This window comes from Solenopsis invicta, chromosome 1 (genome assembly GCF_016802725.1).
Source record: "Solenopsis invicta isolate M01_SB chromosome 1, UNIL_Sinv_3.0, whole genome shotgun sequence".
Taxonomy (NCBI): Eukaryota; Metazoa; Arthropoda; class Insecta; order Hymenoptera; family Formicidae; genus Solenopsis; species Solenopsis invicta.
Window position 1 is genome coordinate 31,344,125 of NC_052664.1, and position 15,582 is coordinate 31,359,706.

The window sequence follows — 15,582 nt, forward strand, 5'->3', positions numbered from 1 at the left end:
GTGCATTCGGACTAGGATCAGTCGGGAAACTAATTTCCTAATAGCAATATATCACTCTGATTCAATTTTTCTGTCGGAGTATCTTTCGTTCTAGTCGAACATTTCGATTTTCGATACTTGCGCAATACTTTCATTTTATTAAAATAGTTAGTGAAGAGAAAGCTATTGAAAGGCTTTGAGCTTATTTCAGTTGCAACAGTGTGGAGAATATGTAAATGGATATAATTGGAAACATCTGTTTGTAGCTTTAACAGCTGCAATCTTTGAAAATGTTGAACGTTGCAAAAACAAAAGATAAAAATCGTACCGAACGCAAGAAAATGAACGCTGCATGACTTTGAAAATGTCAATTTTATGCGTACGGTCTCGTGTGTCGTGAAAAAGGCATTATTCACGTAACAGGAGACGATAGCGAGGATTCTTGCTTGAATTGATTTCCAAGCCTTTTCATATATGTTCACGTTACAACGGGAGTCCTTGCGACACTCTCGACGGCGCAGCATCCGCAACGCTAAAAATAATTCGTTCTGTAACCGTGGCACTGGTTTGCTGGCGCGTTGGCTTTTACATCGTGCGCGAAGAGGCGCTCGATGTAAGAAAAGAAGCAGCATAAGAAGCAGCTAAAGAAGCACGAAAAAAACAGCGTAAGTAATATGGGAGGGACGAGAAGTCGGTTGGTAGGTAAAGTGCACGGTACGCCGATCCATGCGGGTTCAATGATAAACGACATTCGCTCGTGAGCTTAATCGTCTTCCCCAACTCGCGTTGTCTTCAAAAAATATATAGAAAATTTCTAAAGTTTTGAAACTTTGTTTTATGTGACTAATGATTTAAAAATTCTAAATAAAAATTGTTAAGAAAAAAGAAAAATAATAAGGTGAATAGGAAAAGGGGTCACTAAGAATAGACTTAATAAAACATTTGCTGCAAAAAACAAAAATTAAATATAGAAATTTTATGAAATGCTTAGAGGCTTATATCAGTTGCTTTACGCATAAAATATAAATAATCTACATTATAATGTAAACTACGTTTTACGTATCACCTTTGTAGACAATAATCGAAGGATCATCGAATATTCAAATTTTATCAGAGATAGTTAAAGTTATATTTGATTTTCTAATTTCTAACATTAGGTATTTTTTTTAAATTTTATTAATATTAAAGTCGGATATGTGTTAACAATATAATAATAATTATTTCTTTCGGTAATGATTGAATAAAATAAACTCTCTCCAATTTTAACATTATTGAAGAACAGAATTTTAATAAAATTAAATTTTAAAGGAAATAAATTTTATTATTTTCACGTTATATAACATAAAGAAAAATATTTAATACTTTTATAAAAACTGAACATTCCCGTTCAACTGCAGGGAACTATCGACGTACAGGTGCGCTCGCGGTTAAACAGAAAGCGACGATCGGGTAATCATAATTATATCTCGCATGCAGCTGTCGCACACATACATGCAAAATTGTACTGTATCGTGAGCGGAGAAATTATCGCGAACTATCACTATTCTGGAGATTGGCTAAAGTGGCTCAGTCAAAGGTCAACTTAGCACGGTCAAAACTGGCCGACGCGAAAAAGCGAGGAGAAATTGTGTCAGCTCAAATAAATCAGATTTTCTCCTACGATGCAAATTGCGCGCTGTCCCCGATGCATTTTAATTGATGTGTCACAGCTTATACAATGGAGTGCTTGTTTATAAATGCCGATCGGGTACCAATACATTGAAAGCGACAATGCGTTCATATAGCGAGGATCGATGCACATATTATTTTTATTTTATGAAAATTAATTTACACGCGAAAATTAATTACACTCCATAAAACTCTCTTCAAATATATGTTTATTATTACGAAAATATTAAAGTCGATACGTCACACGATACAACTTTTTCGCAGACATAATTAACTGATTTTCTTCCCGTTTCTTTTTTTATTTAATTTTTGCTACTTCGTTATCAATAGCTACAAATGGCAATTCTACAAACGAGCGTGTTGCGTTTTCGTCCTTGGTCTAACGACATTGGTCCGGCTTTCGCCGTTGTTAGTGCATCTTGAAATTCGTTTCGGTACAAACCGGTTCGGTGCTTCATCGCATCGGTTGGCTTGCACTTTCGCACGATGCCACCTTCTCATGGCGTCAGTGAAATTACACCGATCTGACCTATACACACTGTTTATTGCTGATGTAGGTTTCTCGCTGCGCGAGATCGCACACGAAGCTGCAATAGGGAAGATGAGTTCTAAAGAAACAAGTACGGCTTATATGTAATGCAATAAAAGATATTTATGTAACAAATTTATATAAATTATTCATATAAATTATATATTTTTATTCATTTATTGAATTTATATAACTTAATAATACATCTATAGATAGCAAAAAAGTTGTATTATTTTCGTAGATACATTGCTAAATATATCACACACGCTTATCTATTTCGTAATTTCTTTCTAATATCGTCTTGTTAGATTAGATAACGTATAAAGTTAAGTAACATTCGCTTCACTAATCTTATTCTTCTCATACCTTATTGTCTGATGAATATCTCGGCGGAAAAATTGCACCACTGCACTTGCCCCGCGTGTACTTATATATATTTCTATGAACATTGTATGGGGTTTCAGAACCCCAACTGAGGAGTTCACGCACGTGTCAACGAGACTGCGTCACTTGCTTTTTCTGTCGCTTTTCAAAGTTTGTCCTTTTCCTCAAACTGTGTCTCGTGTTGCTTATCCCTTTTTCTCTCTTGTCTCAGTATTTCATATTTTTGTCCAGATGACTTGGCACGTGTTCGATTCATGTGCTTGAAGGAATCGTGAGTCTTTTTAAATGTCAGTTTAAATTATACCGTTTCAATTCTTTCCTTCATAGAATTATAATATTTACATACGTGATACTTATGCATTCCCGCTTGTATGTTGATATGTGCTAATAATTTAATTGATAATATTTCATTATTTCATAATAATTACGTTACTCTTGAATTGTACGACACCTCTTACTTGTGCAATAATCGTACACGAATTGCAGCAAGTTCTCAGTAAATATAATTTCATGACTTATTAAATATATATTTCTTCTTTATATATTTTCATAAAGAAAAAGATTCTTAGAAATTTCACAAATCCTTTTCGCGCATCAAGAATTTTATGATGCTTAGATAATTGGGAACTTGTCTAACTCGTTATCTCTTTCAGTTAAATAAGTTCTAAGAAGTTGTTTCTACATGACAATGGAAATGTCAAGGCTAACAGTAATGGCTTTGAAAAACATTAAATATACGACATGTACTACTTTACACGAAAAAAAATGAGATCATCGCGCTAACGTATTTACAGGCCATTTTACAATAATGCAGTTGTAAGTGGTTGTAAAATATTGTAAGACACAAAATTTGTCTATTTCTATCAACGTAAATTAACTTTAATCTCGGTTTCTCTTATTCGTAGAACTAAAAAAAGATAAAAAAGAAGTTAAACTACGATTAAAGTTAATTAATATTGATATAGAAATGGACACACTACTGCATCATACAATTTACTTTAAGACTACGATTGCGCTATTGTAGAACAGCCCTCTTACCATTAACATTTTCGTTTCTTATAAAAAAAATTTTCAATTTTGAAGCAAATTACCGACATTTTTTTATTAAAAAATATTTTTGAATTGGTTTTCAATTCAAAGATGTATCTAATAAATTCTTTTTTTTAATATTATGCATTTATTACACTGAGAGAAAAAATTCCTAAATTTTAATAAATATTAATTTGAATAGCACTGCACTACTTACTGTAAATAAATATTTAATACATAAAAAATGTTACTTATATTAAATTAATGATTCTTGTATTAAATAAATATATATTTACATTTAGTAAATATTTCAGCACTATTTATAAATATTCAATATTAATTAAAATTTAGTAACTTTTATATATTTTATATTTAATATATATTTTTATTTTATCAGTATTAAAGTCAAATATATTATTAACAATCTTACAATTTAATTACTTTATTCTATATTGCGTTACCTAATTTATAATAATTTACATTGCTTACATTATCCACATGAATGAGATTCGTATAAACATAACGTAAACAATCGATGTAGATGTAGCCTAAGTGCGGCACAATCCTGAAAGAAGTGTCAGTAAATTGCTTCAGGAATCTCTTAAAGCTCTTAAAGGTCTACGAGACAAAAAGCGTTTTATTCTGACGCCGGCTGCTCAGGGCGTTGGGAATCAGCTGATCCGTTCTGGCGAAGAAACGTAATAGCTTTAAACGCGCGCGACGGCAGCGCCGTGAACGTTGCTGCGAGTGGAAGCCCGCGCGCGCGCGCGCGCACACTGTCACGCTCGCGTACCGTGCTGAACCTGCCGAGAGCGGCGGCGGTGGCGGCGGCAGTTCAGCTCCGATGTTCCTGCGTGGCGGTACGCGACGGCCGAGTGCGCGTCCGAACGTATTTTCATTGTCGTTTGACCCACCGCCCACGCGCCGTCGCGGCCGAAATAAAACTTGGCGTAACACAGTGCGCGCGTGATCGGTGTCACGCGGACGTCGAGCGTCGCGGCGCGAGTGACTGGAGCGATCGACGCGTGCGACGATCGGCGATACGTCGGGTGTCCCGCGCGACGTCGACGCTGCATCGATACTCTCCTTTGAAACGTCCCGACTTGCGATCGGACTGTCACGGATATGCAGGGTATGCCTGAGGGATTTGAATGCAACCGCTTTTGTGTGCGATTAAAACGCGTGATTAGCGCCGATACTCCGCGCCACGGGACGCGCCGTCATTTGGAGTAGACGAGCGAACAGGTGCATTCTAACCTTCCTCGTCGATCAGTACTTGTATTTGTAGGTATTGCGTTTTCGCATGAATGAAGTTAGGTGCAGTCCGAGGTCGAGACGACAGTGTATACGGAATAAGGATTAGATAAAAGAATGTAACGCGTTAACAGGGTTGGAAAGTAATTCGTCACTTGTAACGAGGTTAGAGTTAAAGAGTTTATCTTTTATCAGTAAGTGTAACTTTTTTTTCTTTTTTTCTATCTATAACTGTAATTTAATATAAATTTTTTGTATAACTGGTAACTAATTTAGTATTTAGTAGATACGTTATATATTTCAAATTTTTATTCGTCAACGTGGTTTGCTCTCAGCGGAATGAAGCGATAAATAATTTTCGAGAATATCTATCATGTTAACATTAAAGTTGAGCTTTTACTTTTTTAAAACCAACTCTGAACCATTAATTTATGATTTTATCACGAAGTTTGAATTTGGCGAACTTTTTAGCTGAAAAATATTATTTCCATAATTCTGATGACATATTCACAAAGTTTGAATATTAATCTATTTCAAATTATTAATTCAGTTAATTTATTAAATATATTTTGGTTTTAAATTCTTATAAAGTTACCGATTCATTATATACAAAATAATGTAACGCATATCTGAATATTTAATATAATAAATAAGTAAAATAATTTAGTAATGATAAAAATGCGTAAGATTTTTGTATTTAAAATAGCAAATGAACTTTACAAAAAATTAACAAAAAAGTAACTAAAAAGTAACGATTTTTTTTTAGAGAGAAAAACTGTAACTAGTTACTTTTACAAAGTAACTTTTCAATACTGCATATTAACTAAATGTTATCTTGTGACTCATATTCGAAACAAATGCATTTTCATTGTATTTTTTAGAATTCATTCATAATTTATTTATCTTTTTTTCTCTTCCTCTCTCATACACCGTTGATTACATCAATGCTGGTTTTCTGACGATATATTTTACTGCGCATCGATTTGATATTATATCTTATTCCTTATTCTTTATACATTTTTGTAATACTTCATGATATCTCAGTTTTTCTTTTATGCTGGTGCAGTTTGAAGATTTTTTTTACATTGCATTATTTATATATTTATTTATTAAATCAATGACAAATATAGAATACGTACTATATTTTTGTAGTACGTATTATATATTTTTTCTATAACTCTCTTATAACTCTCAATTATTCTGGTGACGAGAAGAAATCATAAATGTCTCGATATTATTTCGAAACTAAATTGTGTTATCGGAAAAGGATTTCGAAAATACTTGCCATCGTAAATAAAAAAGTGCGCTATACAAAATTTAAATAGTAAAATATAACTACGAACAATAACAAAGTTATCTTTATTGTTATCGGATAACAAAGGAGGAAGTCGCAGTTCGTGCAACGATCGTTGCACGATTAAAACATCGCGATAAAAAATTATATAATATTGCTCATATGCATATGTTGTGTAAGACGTAGACAAGAATCTAAAGCTTCATCAAGCACGCATTTAAATACTGCATACAATTCCGCGGGCGGGAAAAAATGTAAATTTAAATTAGAGAAATCTTGTGACTACCATAATTATTTCTTTTACTTGGAGAATCTGTAGTTTAATCTCTTTCTCCCTCATACAATGACTATTCTTCTTTTATCGCGCAATATTTTATTGCGTTTCGGTCTTTTCCGCGAATGTCACCGCAGTTCGGAGTCTGCCTCACAGTCCCTCGTCCTACGCGAGAAAGAAAGAGAGTTCACAGATAGTCGCGCGTAAAGATTAGACTGATTAGGTCCCGCCGTGATCGCCGGCTGTCGACCGGCTTGCGCGCGCATTCGGCAGAGAATCGCTCGTTCGGGCTTGTTTACGCACACCCGCCGCAGCTGTTGGTGAAAGAGTAACGATGCACTCGACTTGCCGCCACGCCGGGTGGAGCAGAAGCGATGTAGGTGCTTTATTGCGAATTTTTTCGAGCAACATCTCTCGAGCGCGCCTCTACGGGGTGACCGAAATAAATCGCCATTCGTGCGAGCTACGCGAAATTTATAGTGTCTACGAATCCGGACGCGGATCAGATTTCCCTCGGTTTTCACACGTTCGTGAATATCTCCGCGGACCGCGTTCACGTGCTCGGTTCTATCTCTTCGCTCTATAACAAATGTGATATCTACGATTCTACGTAGTCCTGTTCTCGGTCGTCCCAAACTGCTTTCCAATAATTTCCCAAGATTATCACGTATCGACTTACGAGGAAAAATGTCGCGGGACTGATACAATAACCTCGAAAGGTGGTCAATAACTAGATTCAGCTCGTGAGCTCTTCGCAACGAATCCCGTGCACCGAGCGATTCGACCTTTTTTGCTTCGAACCCGATCCTTCTGCTGCTAGTCGTCCGATCGGAATGGCTATCTTTTGTATTCCGGCCTCGTCTTCTGGCGACGCATGAAAACCTGTTACTCCATATCACGCGACGTCCCTTCCCGCATTTGGTCATCCGTCGAGAGTGTCAACCCTTTGGCTGTCATTACGCTGAGATATAAAGTGCCGCGGAAAGAATTACCTAACCCTCTTAATTAGGTCGTCCGTGTGTTGCCGTTTGCTTAACTGATTCAGATCGGTTAGAATATCAATTTCAAGTTTTATCACGAAGATAATTTACTTTATCAATGAAAGGTATAGAAAAAATTAAACTATAAATTTTTATTGCAATTTTTCATGCATCATTACTCTTTGTTGCATAGTGTCCTTTGCAAAGGACCTTTTTCGTCGCTGTTTTTATGTTTTTACGCTTTTAGAAATTAATTTATATTACATATTTAGTATTATTATGTTCATAAGACTTGCGTGTATATGTAATAAAAAAAATATGTATTTTGCATTAGCTATAAATCATAAAAGATCAGTCAAAATTAGTACTTTTTTTTTTACAAAAATTCATGCTGAGTTGAAATCACTATCAAGACACGTTGAATTAATTGACTTTGACTTTAGATTTGTAATCAGCGACTTTAAAACACACATGCTAGAATTCAGCAAAATATGTTCCATAGAAAAATTATGCAACAAAGAGTTAAAGAACTAGATGCGATTTTGGAACGACCTGTACACGGATCAATTTCCGCAAGCTATTCACGTTAGATTGCACGCATCGATTGTCACGTTCATTGGCATTAATCGACGATTAATGTATTTAAATTACCTTCGTTACATGTTACGTATGTATACATATATATTACGCGCGCAAATAATCATTGACGAATATTATGGAGTGGGCCAAACATGTGGACACAACGTTTGTGTTATGAGATGTATCCTCGTGCGACTTCCATATTTGATCTGATATAATGTTACGTTTAACAATTAGTCATTATTGCCGGAGGTTTTCACACACCTACGATAAGTTAGGGAGGACAGCGAAATGAGACATGGGTGAAATCCAAGAGAGCGAAAATAACTTTGCGCGGCATCGCTATTACATTACGGCAATGCCGTATGAATTACAGATATTAAAGTACTCGTTTTATAGCCGTTGCGCACACGCATCACCGTGAAAGACATAACAATGACTGACCACACCTAAGCGACCCTGACAATGCGCCCCTCGACAATGCTCCGTCTGGACGATTCTGCAAAGTGCACTCCCACTTCTTTCTCCATTATCTAACGCCAGGCTTTCTTTACTTCCGTGGAAAGTTTCCCGAAGAAATTTCTCTTCTTATCATCTTGTAAAATATGTCCCATTTTACATTGAATATGTTACAAGGTAAATTTAAATTCGAAAGAAAATATTTGACATTTGAACACTTTATTCTACGCATATGTATTTCGTAACATCTCTTATTTAGCAATTATTTGTTCAACAGATATCTTTTTTTGTATTATATCGTGTAGAACAATTCATCAAAATAACTATAATACATACGCGTGATATTTTGCTCTGCGATTGAATATTAAATATTAATGATAGATTTTTTATCGAATTTTAAGAGGATTAGTCTTGTCGGAGAATTGTGTGATTAACGAGAGCTGATAAAATAAACAGCCTTCCCACGTTCATTCTCGCTATCAGTGCAACACTATACAGCGTTATGATTCGATTGCAGAAAGGCAATACTGTTACACTAGTAACTTCTCGAAAATTTGATACTTAATATTTGTCGACAATGTTATTCCGTTTGATTGATTGAAAAAGAAATGAGCCGGTCGCATTTTATTAGACCAAAAAGATATCACAAATACGCACTTATCTGTATCACGGGCGTGACAATGATTCGCCTATCTATCGTTCCAAATCGTCGACTTGTGAAATGTTGATTGTGTTGTTACACGTGTATCCATAGAAATGTCGTGTTTTTGGTAGTCTATTTCTGAGCCTAATGGCAGACTGGCGATTAATCATCGTGTCATGTTATTCTACCCAGTGATCCTTTTTAACCCTTTCACGTTAATACGACCGTTTGTGCGTCGCGATGCGAATGAAAAATTCGACATTCGTGAAATATAAAGGGATTAGATGAAAAATAAAAATAAAATTAAATTTATGCGTTTATATAGTACTCACAAGAAATAAGCCGTTCAATTAATACAAGTCGATCAACTGTGCTAAAAATAGATTAAAAAGACTGGATTAAAAATAGATTAAAATAATTCATCGTAAAATATGTATTAAATATTAAATAAAAATATTAAATAAATTAAAAAAATGTTTTCTTGTACTCGATATAATTAAGGAAAGGTAAATTTTTTGTTATTCAAATACTTGACTATGAACTGGTAACTTTCATCGTCGTTCGCGTAATAACGTTTATCTTCTGCTTCGTAATACTGAATTGTTCTTAAAGAATAATGGTATAGAAAATTGTTTTCGCGTAAGTTTAGTAAACTCCGATATTGATCCGTCAAGTGTGAAGGCATCGTTACTCGCTCAGATGAGTCATGATTGTAGCGTCATTCTGTTGTTAAACGTCTCGAGAGATCGATTACGGAGCATTGCCGTTCGCGGAATTGTTTCATACCTCGTTCACGGTGAACGCGTTAATGCAGCATATACTTGCATATATTACTGATTAAAATGTGCTTATGCCACAGCTGTCTTATCTCAAAATATATTTCAAGACAAGGCACAAACTATAATGAGGAAACTCGATACTTAATTGTGTGGCGTGACTTGTTTTATCTTTTAATCGAAACCTTGTATCATTTTACAAATCATTAAATTTCTGCAGTGCTTTAGATATGGAACTAACGGTTTTTAATAATAATAGTCAATTAAATTGTGCGGTATATACACCCGTCCAGTTAGAAGCCTCGATATCCCGGAAAAACTAAGCGTTTGTGTTTTTTTCATCGGCGTGTATTTTCGTTACAAGCTTTGTTTTATTATTTATTTAACGTGCGGTATCGTTATTCGTTTAATAATCGTGCGATGCGGTTATTCAATTCTCTTTGATATACGACAAAAGCAATTAAATCATTGTTGCCAGCGCATGTCACTGTGGGACATATAAATGGCCATGTACGAAATTCGCGGTATGAATTCGTTTCGTCGGCATTTTTCCTGATAATACCAAGGGCAATTTTTCGTTTCGCGTAAAATACCGTATTTCGAACGTCGTCCTCTTTATCCGTGTCAACATGTAGCTCGGGTCAATTGCTACCACCCCACACTCGATAATTAAACAAACGTTTTAAAACGATACGCTTCCACCGGAAACGAACGAGCACACACATGCCGTGGCACTCCCCTGGAGAGAATCTGCGCCCGTTAATGAAAGTTAATACTCCGAGGCAGTGAATCCTCGTTACAGCACGGCGTCGAATTATCCTATCAGATTGTTCTGTTCTCTCGGCTTTTCTCTTTCTTTTTTTTTTTATTTTTTTTATTACGATCGTTCAGTCGCAGTCGACGGAATTATCACGATTGTCGCGTCTCGTCGTACGCGTCGTCGAAGCTGATTCAGCGAAACATCATCTCCGTTCGGCATCGGCTTTTCTGTGCTATCGCGTCGGGATGAATTTATTTGACGGCGTCCTTATTGACAGCCATGAAACGGTCGACGCCACGAAACGTAACGTGAATCTTACCGGGGGAGTCGCGGTCGGTCGGGTTGTTACTACCGTGCATTCTGCACCTGGTACACAACGTTTTTCTGTCCTCAATTCTTGACTTCCGCCCTTTCTCTCTTATGAAAAAAAAAGGACAAAACAGTCAGTTAATTTTCATGCTTTACCCTTTTTTGTTTTTAATTATATTTAAATAAGCGATAATATATAAACGCTTTGTTCTCTTATTTGTTAACGACATATTTAATATGCAATTTATAAATTATGAGACACACGCACGTCTAATTCCCGCAGTAAATTTTCGTTTTTCACGTTTTTCTTTATTTCTTTTTTTCATTGTAATAGTAAATACCAATCATCCTCTTCTCTTGGCACTACGGCCGTTTCTTTGATATTCGGTCATCGACTCCGCCGATGGTTATTAACAAAGACAACAGGTGCGAAACTTTAAGCAACAGAATTCGAGTCACGTTTCAGTAGATACGGGAGGGGGAAACTTTTAACGACGCGTGACTCGTCCATATTTCGCTCGTCGGGGACTCGATATCGTAGTGGACCTTATCACCAGCTCTCAAATTACTTTTGATAAAAAGATTGTTTCAGATAGAAAAACAGTTTGGTTCGAAGTTTGGTAACGCCGAGAGGCGGACGAGATAAGTCGCGCGTTGGAGAGCTATTTCCTCTTTTCGCAGTGCGTTCACGTGGCACCAGATAACGACGAGCGATGCCGGACGTCGCGCTCGTTGCTTATGTCGCTTTGTCTTAATTGCCGAGAGCGTCGCCTTTAGCCAACGAAATTCGCCAGTTCCGGCGATCGCGCGTGAGAATATTACGCACTCCCGGCGGGTGATAGAAACCGCGGGAGACGGGAAATTTATCGAGTGAAAGTTGTAAACTAGAAACCCCTTGATCGCAGATTACATTCCCTTTACCGCTTCTCCTTCGAATTTTCGCAATAAAAGCGGATAGTAAAATTCTAAATATCTCACAATCAGATACACGGGAGGAGAATTTTCTCTTGGAATTCACTTTTAAATTCATAATAATCGTGACACGTGAACGTCGAAGAATTTTACTTTAATTTTAATAAGATTTAATATAATTTTAATAAAATCTAGTAAAAATTTTATTGAACCTTTTTTTTACTGAATTTTATTAAGATTGTAGTAAAATACTTCGACGTCCTGATTGTCCCACGATTACCATTATTTTAAGAGTAAATTCTAAGAGAAAATTCTCTCTGTGTGTTTTGAAAGATTCAAACTTTACTTTAAAGACGAGTGGTGTCACGCACTTCTTTTCGCTTTCTCGCGGACGTGCTTAGAGTGGGCTATTATCGCCTTTTAGTCTCCTGACTGCACCAGCATTTATTTCAGTTTGGTAACTGCAAGAACAAACTCCTTTGCGTCAAACGAGCTCGTTTCGTCAAAGTGGCGTCTCTCGGACTGCACGTGATGCATATTTAAAATAATTCTGCGTAAAACACAAACCCTTGTGACATGCCCCATTCAGAGCGGCGCAACAGCTTCTTTGTGCATGCAAGAAAAATTTTGGATCCACGATGCAAGTGCTTGTGTCGGCACAAGCCGACAGAATGGTGCCCGACGTCGCAAAGCTTTGCCGATAAGTTGAAGGATTCCTGGACACAGAATTGCTCGACGTACAAGTTTGTACTGGGAAGAGGTAAGTTTGAGAAGCTCTCAAAATTATACAGTGGCAGATGTTCTCCAAGCAAACGGCTCGGCGCGTTTCTCTTCACAAAGCAAGAGACAAGAGTGAAGCATTTTACATGACGAAACTTTAATTAATTAAAGATTAAGTAAATTACTATGTTGAATTCGAAAATCGAGAATATCATTTTTATGGCGCATCGATTTGTTTCAAATTTTAGATCATAAAATTTGCCGTGTTAACGTTTTATTAAATCCTGGAAAGATATTTTCACAATAGTTCCATTACACGAAACTATTATTTTATTGCGTATTTAATTTTCATTAATTTGGATTTAATTAACTTTGCAATTAAATTAAGCAACGGCAATATTACTTTTGTTTAGTGAAACAATATTTTCGAAAGGTTCTATGCGCCCGATAACAGTTTGCGCATTATCGACTTGTTCGATAAATTAATTCGATTGCCACAGTAGTGACACAGATTGTCAAAAGGGCTTTATGTCGTAATTGATATGTGAATAATGCCCGAGCCTAACAGTAGAGCGAAGCTGAGTGAAGAGATGACGCGAGCGTTAACTGCAATAACAGCAGCGACGCAGTTAATTGTTAATGGCTTTATCCATGGGACCCATGATCCACTTACCCCGTTAAAACTTGCTCTCGCATTATCGTCCCGACGAGTCCGGCCGATTACAAGCAAGTCGTTAATCGTATGAGGCCGCGTGTGTTATCGCGTTAGTACGTGTGATCGCGAGAGTTCGGAAATTGCATCCCGCAGGTATACTAACACGCCAACGGCAACGAGAGCGGCGACGACAACGACGATGATGATGAACGGAATCGAGAAAGCCTCTATATAACAATTACGCGCGAAATATTGCCGCGTCGATCACTCGTTGCCTCCACGTGGCCATTACGGGCATCGCTCGCATTTTCGCTCGGGAATTATGATTGATTATGCTCGCAATTAACGCTGATAACAAGCTACGAAGACGAAACGTGTATCAACGCTCGCGCGTATTTCCAAACCTGCGAAATCGAGCTCGTAATTCGCGCCGTTCGTTACCGATCGTCCCACGTTAATTTTCAAACTTCACCGTTGTGTTGGGATAAAACTATTTGGGATACTATGGAAATTTATACTTTATATGTAAAAGAGAGAGTATCAAAATTGCGAACTTGTCTTCAACTCCTACATTGATATTACAGTGTGATTCATTCTCATGCATCATCGTAATAATATTGCGCGAAAATTACAGTGTAATCCAGCGCATGCGGTATAATGCATTCCCTCACGTTCATTGCTTCGCTCGTTCCGTTTCTGTTAACAGAAAAATAGAAGTTACGAACGCAATGTGCATGTTGCACAGATACCATCGGCATTTTACTGTCGCGTACATTTGAATATTCTATAAAGTATAGATTTTATTCAGGATTACCTTTTACTAGCGCTGCTATGGGTACTGCAATAATGATAAAGTTGAGGTCTACACACAGTAACTACGCGTATAATGTAAACAGTATATAAGAGTATCAAGATTTATAACAATTTCGTTATGCCACTTTTCGCACCATACACTTTACTATTGGGATCGTCTACATTTCGATATATTGTAAAATCTATAAGACTCTACGCTGCTAAGGAATTATATTTATTAAATAATCACAGAACAAAATTTAGTATTAAATCAATAATTTATTGTTTCATATATAAGAAAGAATATAAAATCTTCTTGGAAGAATTTATAATCTTGAACAGACATAATTCACTTACATGAAGAAAATTTTTCCTCTTTATGTAAGCAAATTATGTCTGTTTAAGATTATAAATTTTTCCAAGAAAATTTGATATTCTTGCTCATATATGAAACAACGAATTGTCGATTTGATATTAATTTTTTTTCTGTGATAGAACGGTAAAAGAAACATTTGTACCGAGATGCGCGATAGATTCTCATTAAAATGCAGTTCAAGTTTAAAAAAATGATTACAATAGAGAAAAAAGAAGTTTTATTTAATTAACTATGTTGAACGGCAGTTCGACGTCGTTAGCTATTCGACAGGCTCGTTTTTACGGGGTTTTAAACTACATGGATTTTAGTTGCAATGAATTTACATGACGAAGTAATGCCACCGCATAAAGTACACCCGTGCGAAAACGCGGAGAAAGAACACGGGGAAAAGCTCCAAAGCTCTCTTGTTTCGCGAAAGCACTTGGTTTAAGCAGCTCACGGATGCCGCGTTCTTTCTCTCTGATAACAGGACTGCAATTTCTCCAACTTCTACATAATATGTAGAATATCTTTGGTAATTTTTTGTGTTGTCACTTCAAGGTTTGATTTTTTTTTTAATTTTATATATAAGAATTGTAATATACAAAATACCAGAATCACTGTCGTTTTCACAGACTCATTGTCTTTTCTCTAGTACTTAATCTTATTCTTGCGTTGGAAACTTCCATTCTATACGCGCGGGATCCGCTTTCGAAACTTCGTACTTGCCGCAAACGGAAGCTCTATTGTAGCTCGCCTAATCGAGTCACCGACAATTAGTAGACTCATTGAAATTGAGTTGGAATCGAATTTAGTGGCAGAGCGGAACAAATAGCTCAATAAACGAGTGAGAATTTCCTTAGAGGCCGTAGCTTCGCGGACAGACACTTTTGTCTGTCGAGAATAGATTATTCGCCGATATATTATTAATTTCGTCGTACATGTCGAAATAATTCGTTCCTGCATTGACAGCACATAATTATAGAAGACATGTTCATTTTATTTTAAAATCGTTAACCAATTTCGTTAGCAAGTTAAAAAATATATCTTTAGAAGGTAATGAAAAGTTTCAAATTTTAATCAACCTCTCAAAACAATTAATAATATAATATAAAAATAAAGAAGAAATGTAATTTTAACACTTGGAATTCACACAGTTATTATGCATGCTAAAAGTTCAAAAAAAAAGAAAGATATGATAATTAGAAATATTACATAAAATAATTTTTTG

The 15,582-nt window shown here is 36.2% G+C and overlaps 1 protein-coding gene across 17 annotated transcripts in view; it reads left to right on the forward strand.

Moving 5' to 3' along the window:
* The window catches only part of LOC105201550 (ras GTPase-activating protein raskol), a 312,586-nt gene that overhangs the window by 185,412 nt on the left and 111,592 nt on the right, over window positions 1-15,582 (forward strand). For 2 of the 17 annotated variants that reach the window (XM_026134480.2, XM_026134482.2), the window contains exons 1-2: window positions 4,412-4,873; window positions 12,419-12,589. The exons of 12 other annotated variants lie outside the window; for them this stretch is intronic. Coding sequence is in view for 3 of the 5 variants with exons in the window: in XM_039457318.1 (XP_039313252.1) it covers window positions 12,406-12,589 (184 nt within the window). In the remaining 2 variants the exon portion in view is untranslated. Of the gene's footprint in view, window positions 1-4,411; window positions 4,874-12,051; window positions 12,590-15,582 lie in introns of those variants that run through there. 3 more of the 17 variants (XM_039457545.1, XM_039457318.1, XM_039457371.1) reach the window with 3 other exon arrangements.